Source organism: Polyodon spathula, chromosome 16 (genome assembly GCF_017654505.1).
Source record: "Polyodon spathula isolate WHYD16114869_AA chromosome 16, ASM1765450v1, whole genome shotgun sequence".
Taxonomy (NCBI): Eukaryota; Metazoa; Chordata; class Actinopteri; order Acipenseriformes; family Polyodontidae; genus Polyodon; species Polyodon spathula.
Window position 1 is genome coordinate 27208662 of NC_054549.1, and position 15415 is coordinate 27224076.

General features: G+C 36.5%; 1 protein-coding gene across 2 annotated transcripts in view; it reads left to right on the forward strand.

The window, feature by feature from the left end:
* The first annotated feature begins 441 nt into the window (after positions 1–441).
* Positions 442–15415, forward strand: part of LOC121328686 (myotubularin-related protein 14-like) — a 28062-nt gene continuing 13088 nt past the window's right edge. For both annotated transcript variants that reach the window (XM_041273639.1, XM_041273640.1), the window contains exons 1-15: positions 442–1243; positions 2385–2533; positions 4265–4373; positions 5088–5163; positions 5971–6034; positions 7098–7220; positions 7303–7376; positions 7796–7866; positions 8364–8438; positions 9435–9501; positions 9950–10035; positions 10506–10582; positions 11117–11153; positions 11791–11861; positions 12633–12691. In XM_041273639.1, coding sequence (XP_041129573.1) covers positions 1109–1243; positions 2385–2533; positions 4265–4373; positions 5088–5163; positions 5971–6034; positions 7098–7220; positions 7303–7376; positions 7796–7866; positions 8364–8438; positions 9435–9501; positions 9950–10035; positions 10506–10582; positions 11117–11153; positions 11791–11861; positions 12633–12691 — 1273 coding nt within the window. In that variant the 5' untranslated portion in view covers positions 442–1108. The remainder of the gene's footprint in view (positions 1244–2384; positions 2534–4264; positions 4374–5087; positions 5164–5970; positions 6035–7097; positions 7221–7302; positions 7377–7795; positions 7867–8363; positions 8439–9434; positions 9502–9949; positions 10036–10505; positions 10583–11116; positions 11154–11790; positions 11862–12632; positions 12692–15415) is intronic.

Sequence of the window (15415 nt, forward strand, 5' to 3'; positions counted from 1 at the left end):
AGGGATAGCTAAGCCAGTCATATATGCTGTCTTGCCTACTGAGATTGAAATAATGGTACTGGCTACATAAGAGCTTTATGTAACAGCTGGCATACCTCAAGCCAAACCGGAACACCTCTGGTCATTCAGTCCTGGGCTTTTCTCAAAGACTGGCAGTTGTGCTCAAATGTGCAGAGCTATGTAATTGTTTGGTGATGTGAACCCAAGTTGAAACAAAACCTATTACCCAGGCTTTCAGCTGTGAAATGCTACTTCATTTTGCTATCTAGTCTCCTAAGGATTTTGTTTATATATTGTAATAGTATTATTTTAAGACTCGATATTTTGGGCAATTTTGACAAGCAACTTAAAATAACATTGTAAGTACCAATTATTAACAGTTCCTTTACCAAGATGGCGCAGTTTCTTCAGGAAGTTGTTTCTTTCCAGGTCACAGTTTATGAGGCGGAGGTGTCACGTGTGCGTACGAAGTTCTTGTTTACATGTAGCAGCGATGTACTCGACCGTTCAATCGCAGCTCTGGTAATCACTGTTATCGGGAAAAAACACATTGCTAAATAATAAGAGGATACAGTCTATCACTCTTCTTAACAACTGACTACCTGTTTTAGCTGGGACTACTACTGAAAACTCGCTGAGGTAACCTTTGTATAAACGAGCAGGCCGGGAAGCCTCGAGCTTTCCAGAGTCGCTCTCTCGGTTCCGTTTGACGTTTTGATACAGTGGTAATGCAGCGGATACTTGGTAGCAAACCAGGTGGAATTTTGACTATTTTAAAAAATTCAAATAAGGACTTAATCGAGGAGCTTGACAATTAAATTCCACGTTTAATGTTATTTCCTCAGAAACGTAAACTTGTTTCGCTAGGATTTTAACCCGACCAGCTCAACAGTTCTTGCCCCCTCCAGATTGACTAGGTCGGTGTGTGGTCTAATTCTCCGGGGCCCTGAATCGGGGCGGGTTTCCCGGTTCCGGCCCTGTAAAGCGGGCGGTGAGGAAGAAGTTTTCGGGGAAGGGATGGCTCGGTGGGTCTATCCGAACCCAGGGTACTGCAGTTTTTGAGGGAGGCTGTGTCCGCATAGAGCCGGGCCGAGGGGTCGCGCCTGCCATGGCCTCCTCCTCGTCCCCTTTCTCGGACGGGCTGAAAGCCTCCGGAATAACGAGCAAAAAGAATGAGGAGCTTGCAGAGCTGATTGACTGTTTCTCAAAAATGCAGTACCGAGCTAAAGAAACGAACTCAAAGGTAAGCAAAGTTCAAAATTCAAATACAGTAACATTTAGTGGTCTTCGTTAGTTGCGTTATAAGAATTATACTAGTAATAGGACATATCCCTGGTGATTGAACTGGTGGATTTTGCTGCGGGTATTTGCAGCCCTTTGGAGTTACACAAACAAAGTGAGTTTTAGTTAAACGTGGGGCTTATGCACACATTAGGGTAACATTTGCTGGTTTTGGAATGTGCAAGATTATCTAATGCATAGTAGATAATAATTAGTACAGCATTTTGCACAATCTGACATTCAGTCTTGGGTTTCTTTTAAAGCAAAGATAATGTGATGGTTTTGTGATGTGACCTAAATGTCCACTGGGGGCTTGGTCGGGACCACTAATTGGACACCTATCCATAGGTGAAAGTCTTGAGTGGAAAAGTTGACTAAATAGGACATGTTAATGTGAAGCATCTCTTACACATTACAAGGCTTATTTATGTCGTCTTCAGTGTCACTGAAGAGTTATTCCTAAGTTCTAAGACACATACTTGTGCTCAACCAGCAGTAAAATACCCAACCTATCTGTGTGTGTCAGTGTGTTTTCTACTTAGAATTCCACATTGAAAAAGGCGTTTAACAACTGCTCAAAATCTTGCCAGTGTAGTGAATTAAACTGACTTGAAGTAGGGACTGGTTGATTTCAGTTATTAAAGAATACATTATGGAGATTTCATAATATTAATTAGTAAAGGACACTGCAACATACTGCAGTTGTTTGATGTTTTGTCCAGCTCCTGTAAGTATTATGTTTTAGGCAATACTATTAGTTCTTTGTCCTTTGGGAGAATGCTGACCTACAAGAAGGTACATGCATTTTAAGTAAATAGAAAAGTATATATTTATTGCCAAATTTGAGGCATTTGTAGAAGTGAGGACCAAAGTGAGTCAACAAGTCTGATTCCTCTTAATGGAAGCAGTTTAAAGTTGTAACACATTTGACAGAAACTCTTAGGGATGTTTAAAAATCCATTCATTAAAACCATTAAGAAAGTTCAAGAGGAAATGCATGTGAGAAATGCTCAAAATGTAGTCTTCCCCCAATTATATACCTCTCAATAGATTAGTAAATTGTGTATTGTTAGCAGCTTTTTTTGTAACTTGTCTTTTCCCAGGTGGAGCGCATTGAGAAACGGTATTTGGAGTTGTTTGGCAAGGATTACAAATACAGTATAATTCACAATGCAAATGGGGAGGTGTGTGGGCATTACCCTCGGAAGATAGTCTTTTTGGAGTATGAGAGCTCTGAGCACGACAAAGACAGGTAATACAAAGTCAGCTCTTTACATTTTACCAACCTAAAGATGAATACTTCAGCATTATTCTACAGCACTCAAAACTGTTATGTTAATTATTAGATCTAACGGTACCTTTCACTTTGACCTGTAAACTAAGATGACTGCCACCACAACATTCTTATACTCAAAGTACTCATATTTTCATATATAACCATGGTATGCTAAACATGTTGACCTCTAGACGGCACAACACATTTTATATTCGATCCAAGTACCCTTTTGTTTCCTTTTAAGCTTATATTGAGAATATCATGTATGTGTTTCTTGTACAGTCAGTATAAAAAACACTGCAATTGGATCATTCCATGCCAAGTAAGATGATAGATTTAAGGTCTCTTAATTGATGGTCAAGGTGTAGGTTTTCTCAGGTTTTCAGCAGTTATCTGGTATAATCGGTGCACACACATAAGGAAGGTATTGTAAATGTTGGTACATCCTTTATAAAATCAGCAGTAGTTGCACTCTTGTCTAAATACACCCAAAAGGACTATCAGTCTCTATGATAAGTTTGGAGTAGATGAAACTTCATGGCATTACTGCACGGAATCGGTGCATCAGAGTCCACATTTTGCACGAGGATTCTAAAAACAAGTACCTGTAACTCTGCTAGTTAAAAACAAATACTAGGCTATTTTTAAAGATAGAAATTAAACTAGTCACTTCCTCATTCTTACAGTTGTAGTAGTACTTACTGTATCCCAGTAACAGTTTTTACTGTGTCAGCTGAGGTGTGTTCTGTAGCTCTTTCGCTTCTGTAAAGTTTCTGCAACAGTTGACATGATCATCTACAGTTTTGTCAGACATCTGGCTCATGCTTCAGTGTATATTCTTGAGCTGAAGCATTTCCAATTGTAAGGAACAATTATGCCATGCAGCTTCTTAATTTATCCAGTAATTTACCACAAATTTAAACCAACCCTTCTATAAAAGAATCCATTGCAGGAATGGTTAACTTTGTCAAGCCACTTTAGTAACCATAACAAAGTAGGAAAAGTCAAATGAACGAATATTTCCACATTAAAAAAGGCATGTGTGGCAGGGTGGAAGCCCTGCCGGTGTAAATAAGGTTAAAACTTTTTGACCTCACTGTAAATTGCCAACTTTATTTTTCCAATTATGTGTTTTGGGCATTTCAGGTAGTTTGTCTAAGATAACTAATATTTATGTTTATTAAAATACTGTTAATTAAGGTTGCTGTATTTTGACTTTAACATTTGATTACAATTATGTTCATCCACTTTAGGAAATTGTTTTGCGTTTTCAGTTGTTCTGTGTCTACATGGTATTTAGAGCAATACCTATCTCCATGAAATAAAAACTGTTTATTTATATAAGCATACATAACAATACAAAATATCCATGTAACAACAGTAATAGAGAACACCCTATAGAGAACACATACTTTATAGGGTGTCATCATATCATATGTGCATTTGCAGATAGATCAGGATATTATAAAACAACTGACAATTTGTTGTGCTTACAATTCCAGTTTTCAGATACTGCGCTCTGTTTCATTGCACACACTTTTTTGTCATTCTTGTAAGGAGTTTGTTATATTACTCGCTCCCATGGATAATGCGCACTGTTTTAGTGACCTGGGTCTCGTTTCTTAACACTACATTCCTCTGCACACTTCATAGACGCGTGCACTATACAGTTGGCTTCTACTGTAACTCTGTGTTTGTTTTTCTTAGGTTTGAGAGCACTGTGCAAGTTACTAAACTCCAGGACTTGGTGAATCGCAGTAAAATGGCTAGGTGTCGAGGGAGGTTCGTCTGCCCTGTTATCCTTTATAACGGCAAGGTAAATAAGCTAATTTTTGGAAATAGTTTACTCTGTGACAAATGCACTCTGTTGAAAGAATGTTATGTTCATTCCAGTTAATAATTTAACAAATTATGTTGAAGTTACTAAAAACTTGGAGGTTTTCCTATAATAGTTATGTGAAATCTAAAAGTTATGAATTTTTTTTGTCATCCCCAGCTTATTTAACAGGGATGGGTCTTAATTGAAAGAATCACGCACTAAGATCATCAAAGCATTGTTTAATTATGTATTTTGAAATATTTATACTACATAAGGCATTACCTTTCAATTATTAACTTCACTACACCAGAATAGAGTATTGTCTGTTGTGACAGGAAATAATGATGATAATAATAATGCATTTTAGCAGCATCATATAAACTAGGTGGGGTAAGGAAAGGTTTTAGTAGAAAGAAAAATTTTAAAACAAAATGAGAGTACAGCCCTGATTAAAAAATGAAGTGTATTTGTCTTGTGTTAAGTGCATGGTAAAAAGATAATTATTTAAAGGCAAATAACTTCAGGGTAAAAAGGCTCTGTTGTGTTGGGCAATGTAGTCGCAGCCTTTGTGCACCCAAATGCAATTTTTAAAGCATTCCGTTCTGTTTGTTCCTCTTGAATATTATTTCAAGGTAGAATGCACTGAGCAGTGATGTGTACTGAAGCTACAATTCAATTTAAATCTGCATGCTGCTGTTTTCTCTATTGCAGCACATCTGTCGTTCTTCCACGTTGGCAGGATGGGGAGAGTTGTATGGACGAACTGGTTACAACTACATCTTCTCAGGTAGGCTTGTAAGGGAGTATGAGTGGTTTCCATCAACTTTCTGCACTGTGAAAAGATACAAGATGTAATACAGACTCTGCATATAAGTAACGTGTTATACGTTTTGCAGATTTTTTTCAGAGGAGAATACTTTCTCCTCCATGATGTACCGCATACAACACTAATGGTTTCTTTTTGGACAGAACACCTTTGCCAGTTAGAACTCCACTTAACGTGTGCTATACAATCTGCTTTGATGAAACCTTGGGCTATGTGATCCGCAATGTTTAAATTTACTTATAAACACTTAACCGATGGATGGGACTTCTCAAGTAAAACCATCCATCCATCCATCCATCAGCAGACAGTTGGGGATTAAATAAATATATATAAATATATAATACATTTCCAGTAATGAACATGGTGCTAAAAAAAAAAACTATTACTGAAGAAAAGGTTATTTGCACAGGTAATTCTGGTAGAGTACACCTGGCTTATTTGAATACAGCACAGTGTTAAAACACAGACTAACTGGTCTTTTGTTTTAATCAGTATTTTCACACTGCTGAATGATGCCGATCTGATATTTTAGAATTGTACAGGTAACTTACACAACGTAATTAACAATAAAATGTCAAACTCTTCTTTTGATGTAAAACTTGACTTTCATTCAAGGCGTGAGCTATTTATTTGCATTTAAGTGGGAATTGTAATACAATACTATACTTTCATGTGATTTTAATGTTGCATGTTTCTGTACTTAATTGACCTCAAAGTTTTTTTCTTTGTTCCACTAAGCATTAAAGTTCAATTCTCCTCATTCCTCAGGGGGCTTGGAAGATGCAGGGGCCATGTCGGATGACGTCCCTGATGAGGATGATGATGCAGTGCGGTAAGTGTTTTTGGGGATTTTACTTGGAATGGATTTTAGCTTTAGTGTAGCAATTAAGGTTCATTATACTAGATTATTTAAGCAAGTTTAAACCAGTATCTTGCTGAACAGAAGTGCATGCTATGTTAGAATAAGAGCCTTGCCTGAGTTTAAATGAAAACATTCATTACTTGATAGGAAACACTATGATACATGAGATTGCACCACTAAACCAGTGGTTCTTAAACCATTCTATGCTTTATCAAGGCTGCCCATCAATTGAATCAGTAAGAGGAATGCAAATGCATGCTGCCCAAACCAAAATTAAATGGAAGGTATCATAGCTGCATAGCAGTTGCTGTTACCAACACCATTAAAAAACCAAATGATTAAGAGGTTACAAGCAGTTTTTGGGGGTCTACAGTGGCCACAAACCTGCCTGATAGAAGCCTAGGGGTGCTGAGGTCAATTTAGGTGCACTCGCAGAGCTGTGTGAGGAAGCTGTCATGATACCTGCAGGCACTTTTCTTAATCTTATGAAGTAATACTCCATGTAAAAGTTGGAGGAGAGAAATCCTATACCAAACTATATATATATATATATATATAATATATATATATATATATATATATATATATATATATATATATATATATATATATATATATATACACACACACACACACACACACACACACTTTGTCAACTTCAGTAGACCTTCTACAGGCAGTGAACAGTTTTAAAAAAAAAAAAAAAAAAAGAAAGATGTGAAACTTGCTACTGAGACAAATCCTATTTAGAACGAGGAGTAATAAGATAGGGTAGTGCTTTTCGGACAATAACCATTGTCTTTTAGATTACATTATAACAGTCTTCTTGAGTATTCAGCTTTCATTTTCAAATTGCTAAAATAAATTGACCATTATAACCCTGCCAATCTTGTTGTGTCTGAGTTGTATGTACTTTTGTTTTCCCCTTTCTCAGACTAATACCTGTTCCATTACTAAATAAATAAATCCACATTATGTAACTTGAGTAGGTAGTTACCAACTGTACAAACAAGTTTTATGCTGTGTATTCTAGAAATGGGGATTCTCAGCTGTTTGACAAAGTCAGAGGTCATGACATCAAACTGCTCCGATACCTGTCTGTCCGATACATCTGTGACCTGATGGTGGAAAACAAGAAAGTGAAGTTTGGCCTGAAGTAAGGGGAACTTGTATGTTTGTGTTACTCTATCAACTGTTGGATAGAGTTTCAGTGTTTAATCTGTATATATTGTTTCCAGTGTAACTTCCTCCGAGAAGGTGGACAAGGCTCAGCGCTATGCAGACTTCACCCTCCTTTCTGTTCCATATCCAGGTAACTGCAGATTTCATTGTTATACTTTGTATGGCGTCTCATACTACTTGTGCCGTTACTGCTATAAATTGACTAATTTTTTTACGAAACAACCTGAAACTTGGTTAAAATCAAATAGAACCAAGGTTCAAGACCCTATTGAAAAAACGTTGGCTCGCGAATTTCTAAGTGGCAAGTTACTGTGAGGCAGGCTGACAGTAAGCGATATATCTATATATATTATATATATTATATGGTATATATATATATATATATATAATATAATATATATTATATAATATATATATATATGTATATATATATTTTATAATATATCCATTATAATATAGGTAGATAGTCTGAAACTTCATTTTTATGTATGTCAACTAGTCTGAAGCTGCCAGTTAGAAATATAGTTGTTTCTTTTCCATTGTTTCTAGGCTGTGAATTTTTTAAGGACTACAAAGACAGAGATTACACTGCAGAGGGTCTGGTCTTCAACTGGAACCAGGTATGAAAGGAATGGGATGTAATTGGAAATTACTCAGTGTTGAATTGTAATGCAGTTCCTTGTAAAACAAAAGTAAAAATAATAAGCATATTCATCATTTGTTTTATATTTTGCTATAATAAAGCACTATATTTCAGTGTAATGTCTCACAGTAAAACACACCAAATTACAGCAGAGAAGATTCATTCTCTTCCATATTTTAAGAGTTAACATTTTTTGTTCCAGCTATTTTTGGCACAGTACATTATGTTTGAATTAAGGCAAATTGATGGGCTCAAAGAATGGCCAGTTTTTTTTTATTTTGCTAGTTTTTCCTATATCCTTAAACATTCAAACATGAGGTATATAGTAGTACTAAAACGTATATAATTAGATAAACATTTTAACTTTGTCTTTGTTATGGTTTAATTTTTTTTTTTAATGTAGCTTCAAAGGTAATTTTTTTGGTTAAGTACATTTCTTTTACTTTTTTATGATGTGTTCGTAATTATTTGCAGGACTTTGTAGATGCCCCCCTAACAATACCAGAATCCCTCAGCAAGAACTTGAATATCAATTGGAGAGAATACCAGGTGAGTCTCTCACCATCCTAAAGTGACACCTGGTGGAAGAAGCAACACTGGAGTAGCTGCAAGTTTATTGTTTAACCCGTTGCGATCCATTTATTCAGCGCTTGTCAGGCGTGTCAGGTCCAGTTTATTTTCATACTCTGTTTATTTTACACGCGCTAATTAAGGTTTTTGTGAAACAGGTTTAAAAGGCACTGTATCGCAAAAGGACACTCAGTACTGCATCTCCAGCCAAGCCCCACCCCTTGTTCGCTGTATTTTTCACATACCTCTTTATAGACGTGCATACTGATAAATCCTCTTCTGATCACTCGTTTTCTCCAAAATCCTCAATAATGTGTTCCAAGTCATTATTTTATTACTATTGATGATATTCTTTGAGTGCTGGATGCAGAAGCAGCTAGCTCCTTTTTATGTCTGTGTTATCTATATGGAGCATGGGGCTATCAGATGTTCCCTTTTTTGTTGTTTTTTCTGATTCATTCAGCTCCTATCGGTCTCACTCGGCCATTGGAAGGTTTGCTAAACGACTAGAGACCTGTGCTTTACGTCTTTTTGATGTCGGACTGAAAAGAGAAAATTGTAATGTCGACCTGGTCCGACATAGGACCGCAAAGGGTTAATAATATCGGTGTACAAAAACACCCCAAAAATTGGAGGAAAAAGGATATCCACCTCTAAATCTACCTTACTGTGGATAATGTAAGCAATGATACCTAGTTCCTGGTGAAGTAGAGTGCACAAAAAGGTCCTAAATCAAAATGTGGACCTGAACCTATCACGTATGTGTGTCTATGTGAACACAAGAATGCCTTGGTTGTTGAATCCTCTATAGAGTAGGGTAGGCTGTGTCTAGTGGCGAGATTATGAAGACCTTAAGTGTATGCAAGTGTACTGGTTTACTTTTACAAGAGGGCAGATGCTCTTTAGGAATACATATACTACAGTTTCCTGTGTACAGTATCCTCCAATATTAATATCCTTATTTGTTTTCTCCAGTCGTGGGACCTGGTGAAGCAGACACAGAATTATCTAAAGCTGCTAGTTCATATTATCAACATTGATGGTAAGTAAAGATCTGTTGTAGATATAGATAATCTGCTATATCATTTTATGGATTATTTGGGTTTAAAAACTGGATGATTAGAGACTTCTCTTTGTAACTTATCAACCAATGAAATTTGCTATAGGAGATATTAAAACTGTTATAGGTCTTGCCTTTGCTCAAGTGGGGGGTGGGGGGTGGGGGACACGACACCAACAGGCATGGAATTTGTTGCAAATCCCATTGCACAAAGAGTTTGGCATCTATTTCATTCTGGCTGTTTAGGAGGAATTTAATGGCCAAGGGATTTTAAGATATGCTTTGAAACTATTTTTTTTCTTCTGCTTGAAATTCTCTTCTTGTCTCAAGTTTGTTGCCTTTATTAGCATCCTTCCAAAAGACTTGTTTGATGATCACATTTTTTGACTTTTAACACTTTTGTCTGCTAACTGTTTTCCATCACCCACAGATAAAAGTGGTTTGCTAGTGCACTGCATATCTGGCTGGGATCGGACACCTCTGTTTGTTTCGCTCCTGAGACTCTCGCTTTGGGCAGTAAGTACTTGTCTCTGCCAGTCAATTCTAAGCTAGTCTTTCTAATGTCATTTTTCTGTCAAGATTAACAGGGATAGAATATTAGTTTACGAGAAGTGTGCACAGACAATTAAGAATAATGTGGCTGAAATGAACTTACGTGTTAAGTTATAGTTTACCTTTGATTCATCTGCAGTATTGGCACATTAATTATTCCAGCTGTATCTTTGAAATATGGCACAAAACAACCTAAATCTTGGTCTCAGCAAATATGCCCCCTATATATTGGACTTCTGGAAATGCAGCTTTTTGCTTAAACTACCAAATATCTGCTGACAAGAGTAAGCAGAGCTGTGTGTTCCTGAATATGCGATCATTTGGATAAATAACTATTTCAATGCTTTGTAAAGCAGAGAATACTGCTCTAAAGATTATAGATCAATATTCATATGCATAACATGCAAACCTTTAAAACTACTTATTTGTTTCAGGATGGTATGATCCATGCTACTTTGGAGCCAGCAGAAATACTGTACTTGACTGTTGCCTATGATTGGTTCCTTTTCGGGTAGGTGTCTTACAACTTTCTTTGGTGCTTGGCAGTTTTAAAGCGTAACTGAGCTGGCAAAGTACTTTGCCGTGAAGCTATGGCCTGCATGCTTTATTAAATGGTTTATGGACATGGTATGGAATACTTGTGTAGTAAAAAAGAAAAAAAGTCTACCGTTTCTTCCATAGAGGGAATCACATTTTTTACATACATGCTTTACTGTGTTCCACACAGCTTACAAGGTTTTGTCTAGAGGAGTAATTAGGTCAGTATGACACTCAAGGCTGCTTTTGTGGGAAAACAAACATTCCTATTTGAATGATTTTGTCTACCATGTGGTGCTGTGTGCTTCTGGGGGAAAAAAACTCACTTTTTAATGTCACCTTAATGATGGAATACTAACTTTGGGACAGATGGTTTTAAGTTTAAAGCAGTTGGTGTAACCAAGGGAATATGTGTAGCATCATTTATTTGTTGAATGAAAATCACACTAGTAATGTTTCAAACTGTGTAAACACCATTAATGTAATTGTATTTTTGTCTGCTCCTCAGACACATGCTCCCAGATAGACTGAGCAAAGGAGAGGAGGTGAGTGGCCAAATATCAAGGGAGAGGAAAATACATATAGCTCATATCTCTTTGATTTTAAACACATTCAGAAGGAGACACAAAACTATAATTTTCAAGCTGCAGTGTCCCGTAACCATGTTTACTCTGACAAAGTAGATATTTTTTATGGGATCATTTTAATACATTCTTCCATTGAGAAGTAAATTGAGCAACTCTGTTTCTGAGAAAGCAGACCAGATTTGGTGACTTGCTCAAAAAATTAGTTCTAGTATAATGTCATCTTGTTTTGTTGGTTCAATCCATTTACACAAAAACTATATAGTCAGTTTACTAGTGTCTTAAATACATCTTGTTGATGTTTTTTCAATACATATTATATAATCAATCATATCATATTTTAAATGACTGTACATCTATATGCAAACAATACACAACACATGAAACAGTAATACAGCTGCTGCATCTCTTAAAATGTAATAGTGCTGTTTTACTTTGTTTACTAAAATAGTCTGCCTGTGCCTTTTTTTTCTTCAATTTAGCCTATACTTTCAGATTTTCAGAATGCCTTTACTATACATTCTGCCATCAGAGGGCGACCTTTAACAGCAAAGCCTTTTAAATAACAATACTAAAAACATTATCGTCCTGTCCACAGATATTCTTTTTCTGCTTCAATTTTTTGAAGCACATCACCTCAGAGAAATTCTCGGCTGTGAAAAAACAAAGGTAAGGTATCTTCACTCTAGGTTACGTGCAAATAATGCTCAATTGCAAATTATGCTCTTTAGTGATATAAACATGATTACTCCAACAGGAGTTATTCAACCAACTGACTTGTGTCAGTTTATTCATTTTATTTTTTGTTAAACCTCCTTTAAAAATATAATAGTTATTTGTCAAGGCCATTGACTTCTAGCCAACTTCTTTCTTCACACCATGTGGGGCAGCGTGGGTTACACAGCTCTGCTTTTGTTTCCACCTGCCATGGAACCATTTTATCAATTAAATGGAGGAAAAGCCTCCAAAGAATGTGGTCCACTTGACCTTACAGCATTTTTTTATTTATCAATTTCACTAATGTTGATATTTGAACTTGGTCCGTCTCCATGCTTTAATTTCATGTTAATCACATTTCTCAAGTATGTATGCGGTGTACTGGCATGGATATTCATCTGGGAAGTGCTTTTGGTAATGCAAACAGCATTCCTACTGCATAAAATAGTGCTATTAACAGGAGCGTTATATATCATGTTGCCTATAAAAGCTTGGTGGGATGGGTGGTAAACAAACTCTTAGGCACACTGGTCATGGTCAGAAAAAGCTGTCCCATCACTAAGATAACATTTTGGGAATGTAACATAGTTTCTTATTTGAGACCTGACTTCACATTTTAGAAGTACATCCATGCTACCTGATCTACTCAAGTGAGAGCTTAGGGATGTGTTTCAAAGATTGTAAGATTTATGTATTCCTTTATTTCTTCCTTGTGTATTTCAGGCGGAAAAGCTCCCACTTCAAAGATACTGATTTCACAGTAGAAGATATCTGCCAGTTAAGTAAGTTTATTTCCTTGCTAGTTTAGTTAAAAGTAATAAAGCCATACCTGAGAGGGTTTATAGGTGGTTTAAGACCAGCTTGCAGCGTCATAAGAACATAAGAAAGTTTACAAACGAGAGGAGGCCATTTGGCCCATCTTGCTCGTTTGGTTGTTAGTAGCTTATTCATCCCAGAATCTCATCAAGCAGCTTCTTGAAGGATCCCAGGGTGTTAGCTTCAACAACATTACTGGGGAGTTAGTTCCAGACCCTCATAATTCTCTGTGCAAAAAAATGCCTCCTATTTTCTGTTCTGAATGCCCCTTTGTCTAATCTCCATTTGTGACCCCTGGTCCTTGTTTCTTTTTTCAGGCTGAAAAAGTCCCTTGGGACGATATTGTTATTACCTTTTAGAATTTTGAATGCTTGAATCAGGTTGCCATGCAGCCTTTGTTCAAGACTGAATAGATTCAGTTATTTTAGCCTGTCTGCATATGACATGCCTTTTAAACCTGGAATAATTCTGGTCGCTCTTCTTTGCACTCTCTAGAGCAGCAATATCCTTTTTGTAGCAAGGTGACCAGAGCTGAACACAGTATTCTAGATGAGGTCTTACTAATGAATTGTACAGTTTTAACATTACTTCCCTTGATTTAAACACTTCTCACAATATATCCGAGCATCTTGTTGGCTTTTTTTTTTATAGTTTCCCCACATTGTCCAGATGAAGACATTTCTGAGTCAACATAAAGTCCTAGGTCTTTTTCATAGAGTCCTCCTTCAATTTCAGTATCTCTCATATGATATTTATAATGCAAATTTTTATTGCCTGCGTGCAGTACCTTACACTTTTCTCTATTAAATGTCATTTGCCATGTGTCTTGTGTCATTTTGAATGACCTTTGCTGCTGCAACAGTGTTTGTCACTCCTCCTATTTTTTTGTGTCATCTGGAAATTTAACAAGTTTGCTTACTATACCAGAATCTAAGTCATTAATGTAGATTAGGAAGAGCAGATCCCTGTGGTGCACCAATGGTTACCTCGCTCCATTTTGAGGTTTCTCCTCTAATCAGTACTTTCTGTTTTCTACACGTTAACGACTCCCTAATCCATGTATATGCATTTCCTTGAGTCCATACTGCGTTCAGTTTGAGAATTAATCTTTTATGCGGGACTTTGTCAAAAGCTTTCTGGAAATCTAAATAAACCATGTCATATGCTTTGCAATTCTCCATTGTCGATATTGCATCCTCATTGGGCCACTAGGTTTCTAATTTATTCAAACTTCTGTTGATCCCTGAAGTGCAGGGTTTTATTGTTGTACACATACTGGGTAACTGGATCATCATAGAGGTGTGTATTTTAACAACTGCTTCAAAATCAGTCCTGCTCCAGCTAATAAAATAAATAAGTTGCACATGCCCTACTTTTTCATGGAAGTATTTAAAGTGTAAGTTCTTTCGTATGTAGCTTTAGTAAGAGGTCTCGTGTCTTACAATGATCAAACGTGATCTGGGATGATTCTTGTGAAAAAAGACTAAAGGGAATAAACTGTTTTACATTTCACAAGCTAGTGTTGATGTTGAATAAGTAACCCTGTAAGGTTGGGTTTTTATATGCAAATACGCAATTTTTCCTTCTCGTATCTAATTTTACAGACTTTGGTATTTAATAGTGTTCATAGAAACTCTGAGTGAAATACACACTAACATTAGTCTTCAACATGGGTACCACATTTGCTGTCCTATGACTTTTTTTGGTTTCTGGATGTGACTATATACTAGTCCTGTCAAGTTTGTTTTTACAGTAGCAATTAACCATTAAGGCAAGTCATTTGTTACTGCCGCCACCATAAAGCCTCATATCTCAGATACAGATTTTATATTATAACCACTACAGGCTAAATTAACTTTTACTTCACTTTCCGAATGACGGAGACCACATACTTGGAAATAATATCATATTTTGTAAACAGCTTTATTCTCATTATCTGGTTTAAATATTTAAATATTTATTTATTTATGTATGTATTTAACACTATCTAGTGTTTCTTTTTTGTATCTACCATTATTTATGTTGTTCAAACTTTTACTTCTCAGCCTTTGTTACTATGAGCTGTGCTTTACATTTTATTCTGTTCATTGGAGTATAATTTAGCATTCTTAACAGGAGTGAGAGCATTAAGACATTTGCTTAGCCGTGAAATCCCTCCTCAACCCTCTAATGCAAGCCCTGTGTATAATTTAACAGGAGGTTGAAATAACTGTACAAGATGTTTTTGTAGAAATTGCTGCATATGTCTCCCTCAAGGCCAAAACTACATAAAACCCCTAGTAAATGTTTTGAGTTTAATGTTTAAGTATTGTTTTGCCATTTTACTTGCTTTTCCATGTATTAAAATATTGTGTGTGAGAGAGAAAGAGTTTATACATGGTGTACAATTTGCAGAATCCTAGTAAGATACCGAACTAATAGAATTTTGTAGATTTACTGTTTTTGACTATAAATGAGAAGAATTAGCACTAGCTACTGTACATCAAGCACATTGGCAGTAAGTGACATGAGAGCTTCTCTTCACGGTGCTGAGTGCGGCTCAATCCTGACCCTGCCAATCTGATTTGGACCTCTCTCAAGTAGTGGCTGCCAATTGTGCCAAGACAAGTAGTGTTAATGTTAACACGCATTTCCCATGTGACCTGATCCGATGTAAATGCCTAGTGAATTAGCCCACTGCACCACCTATG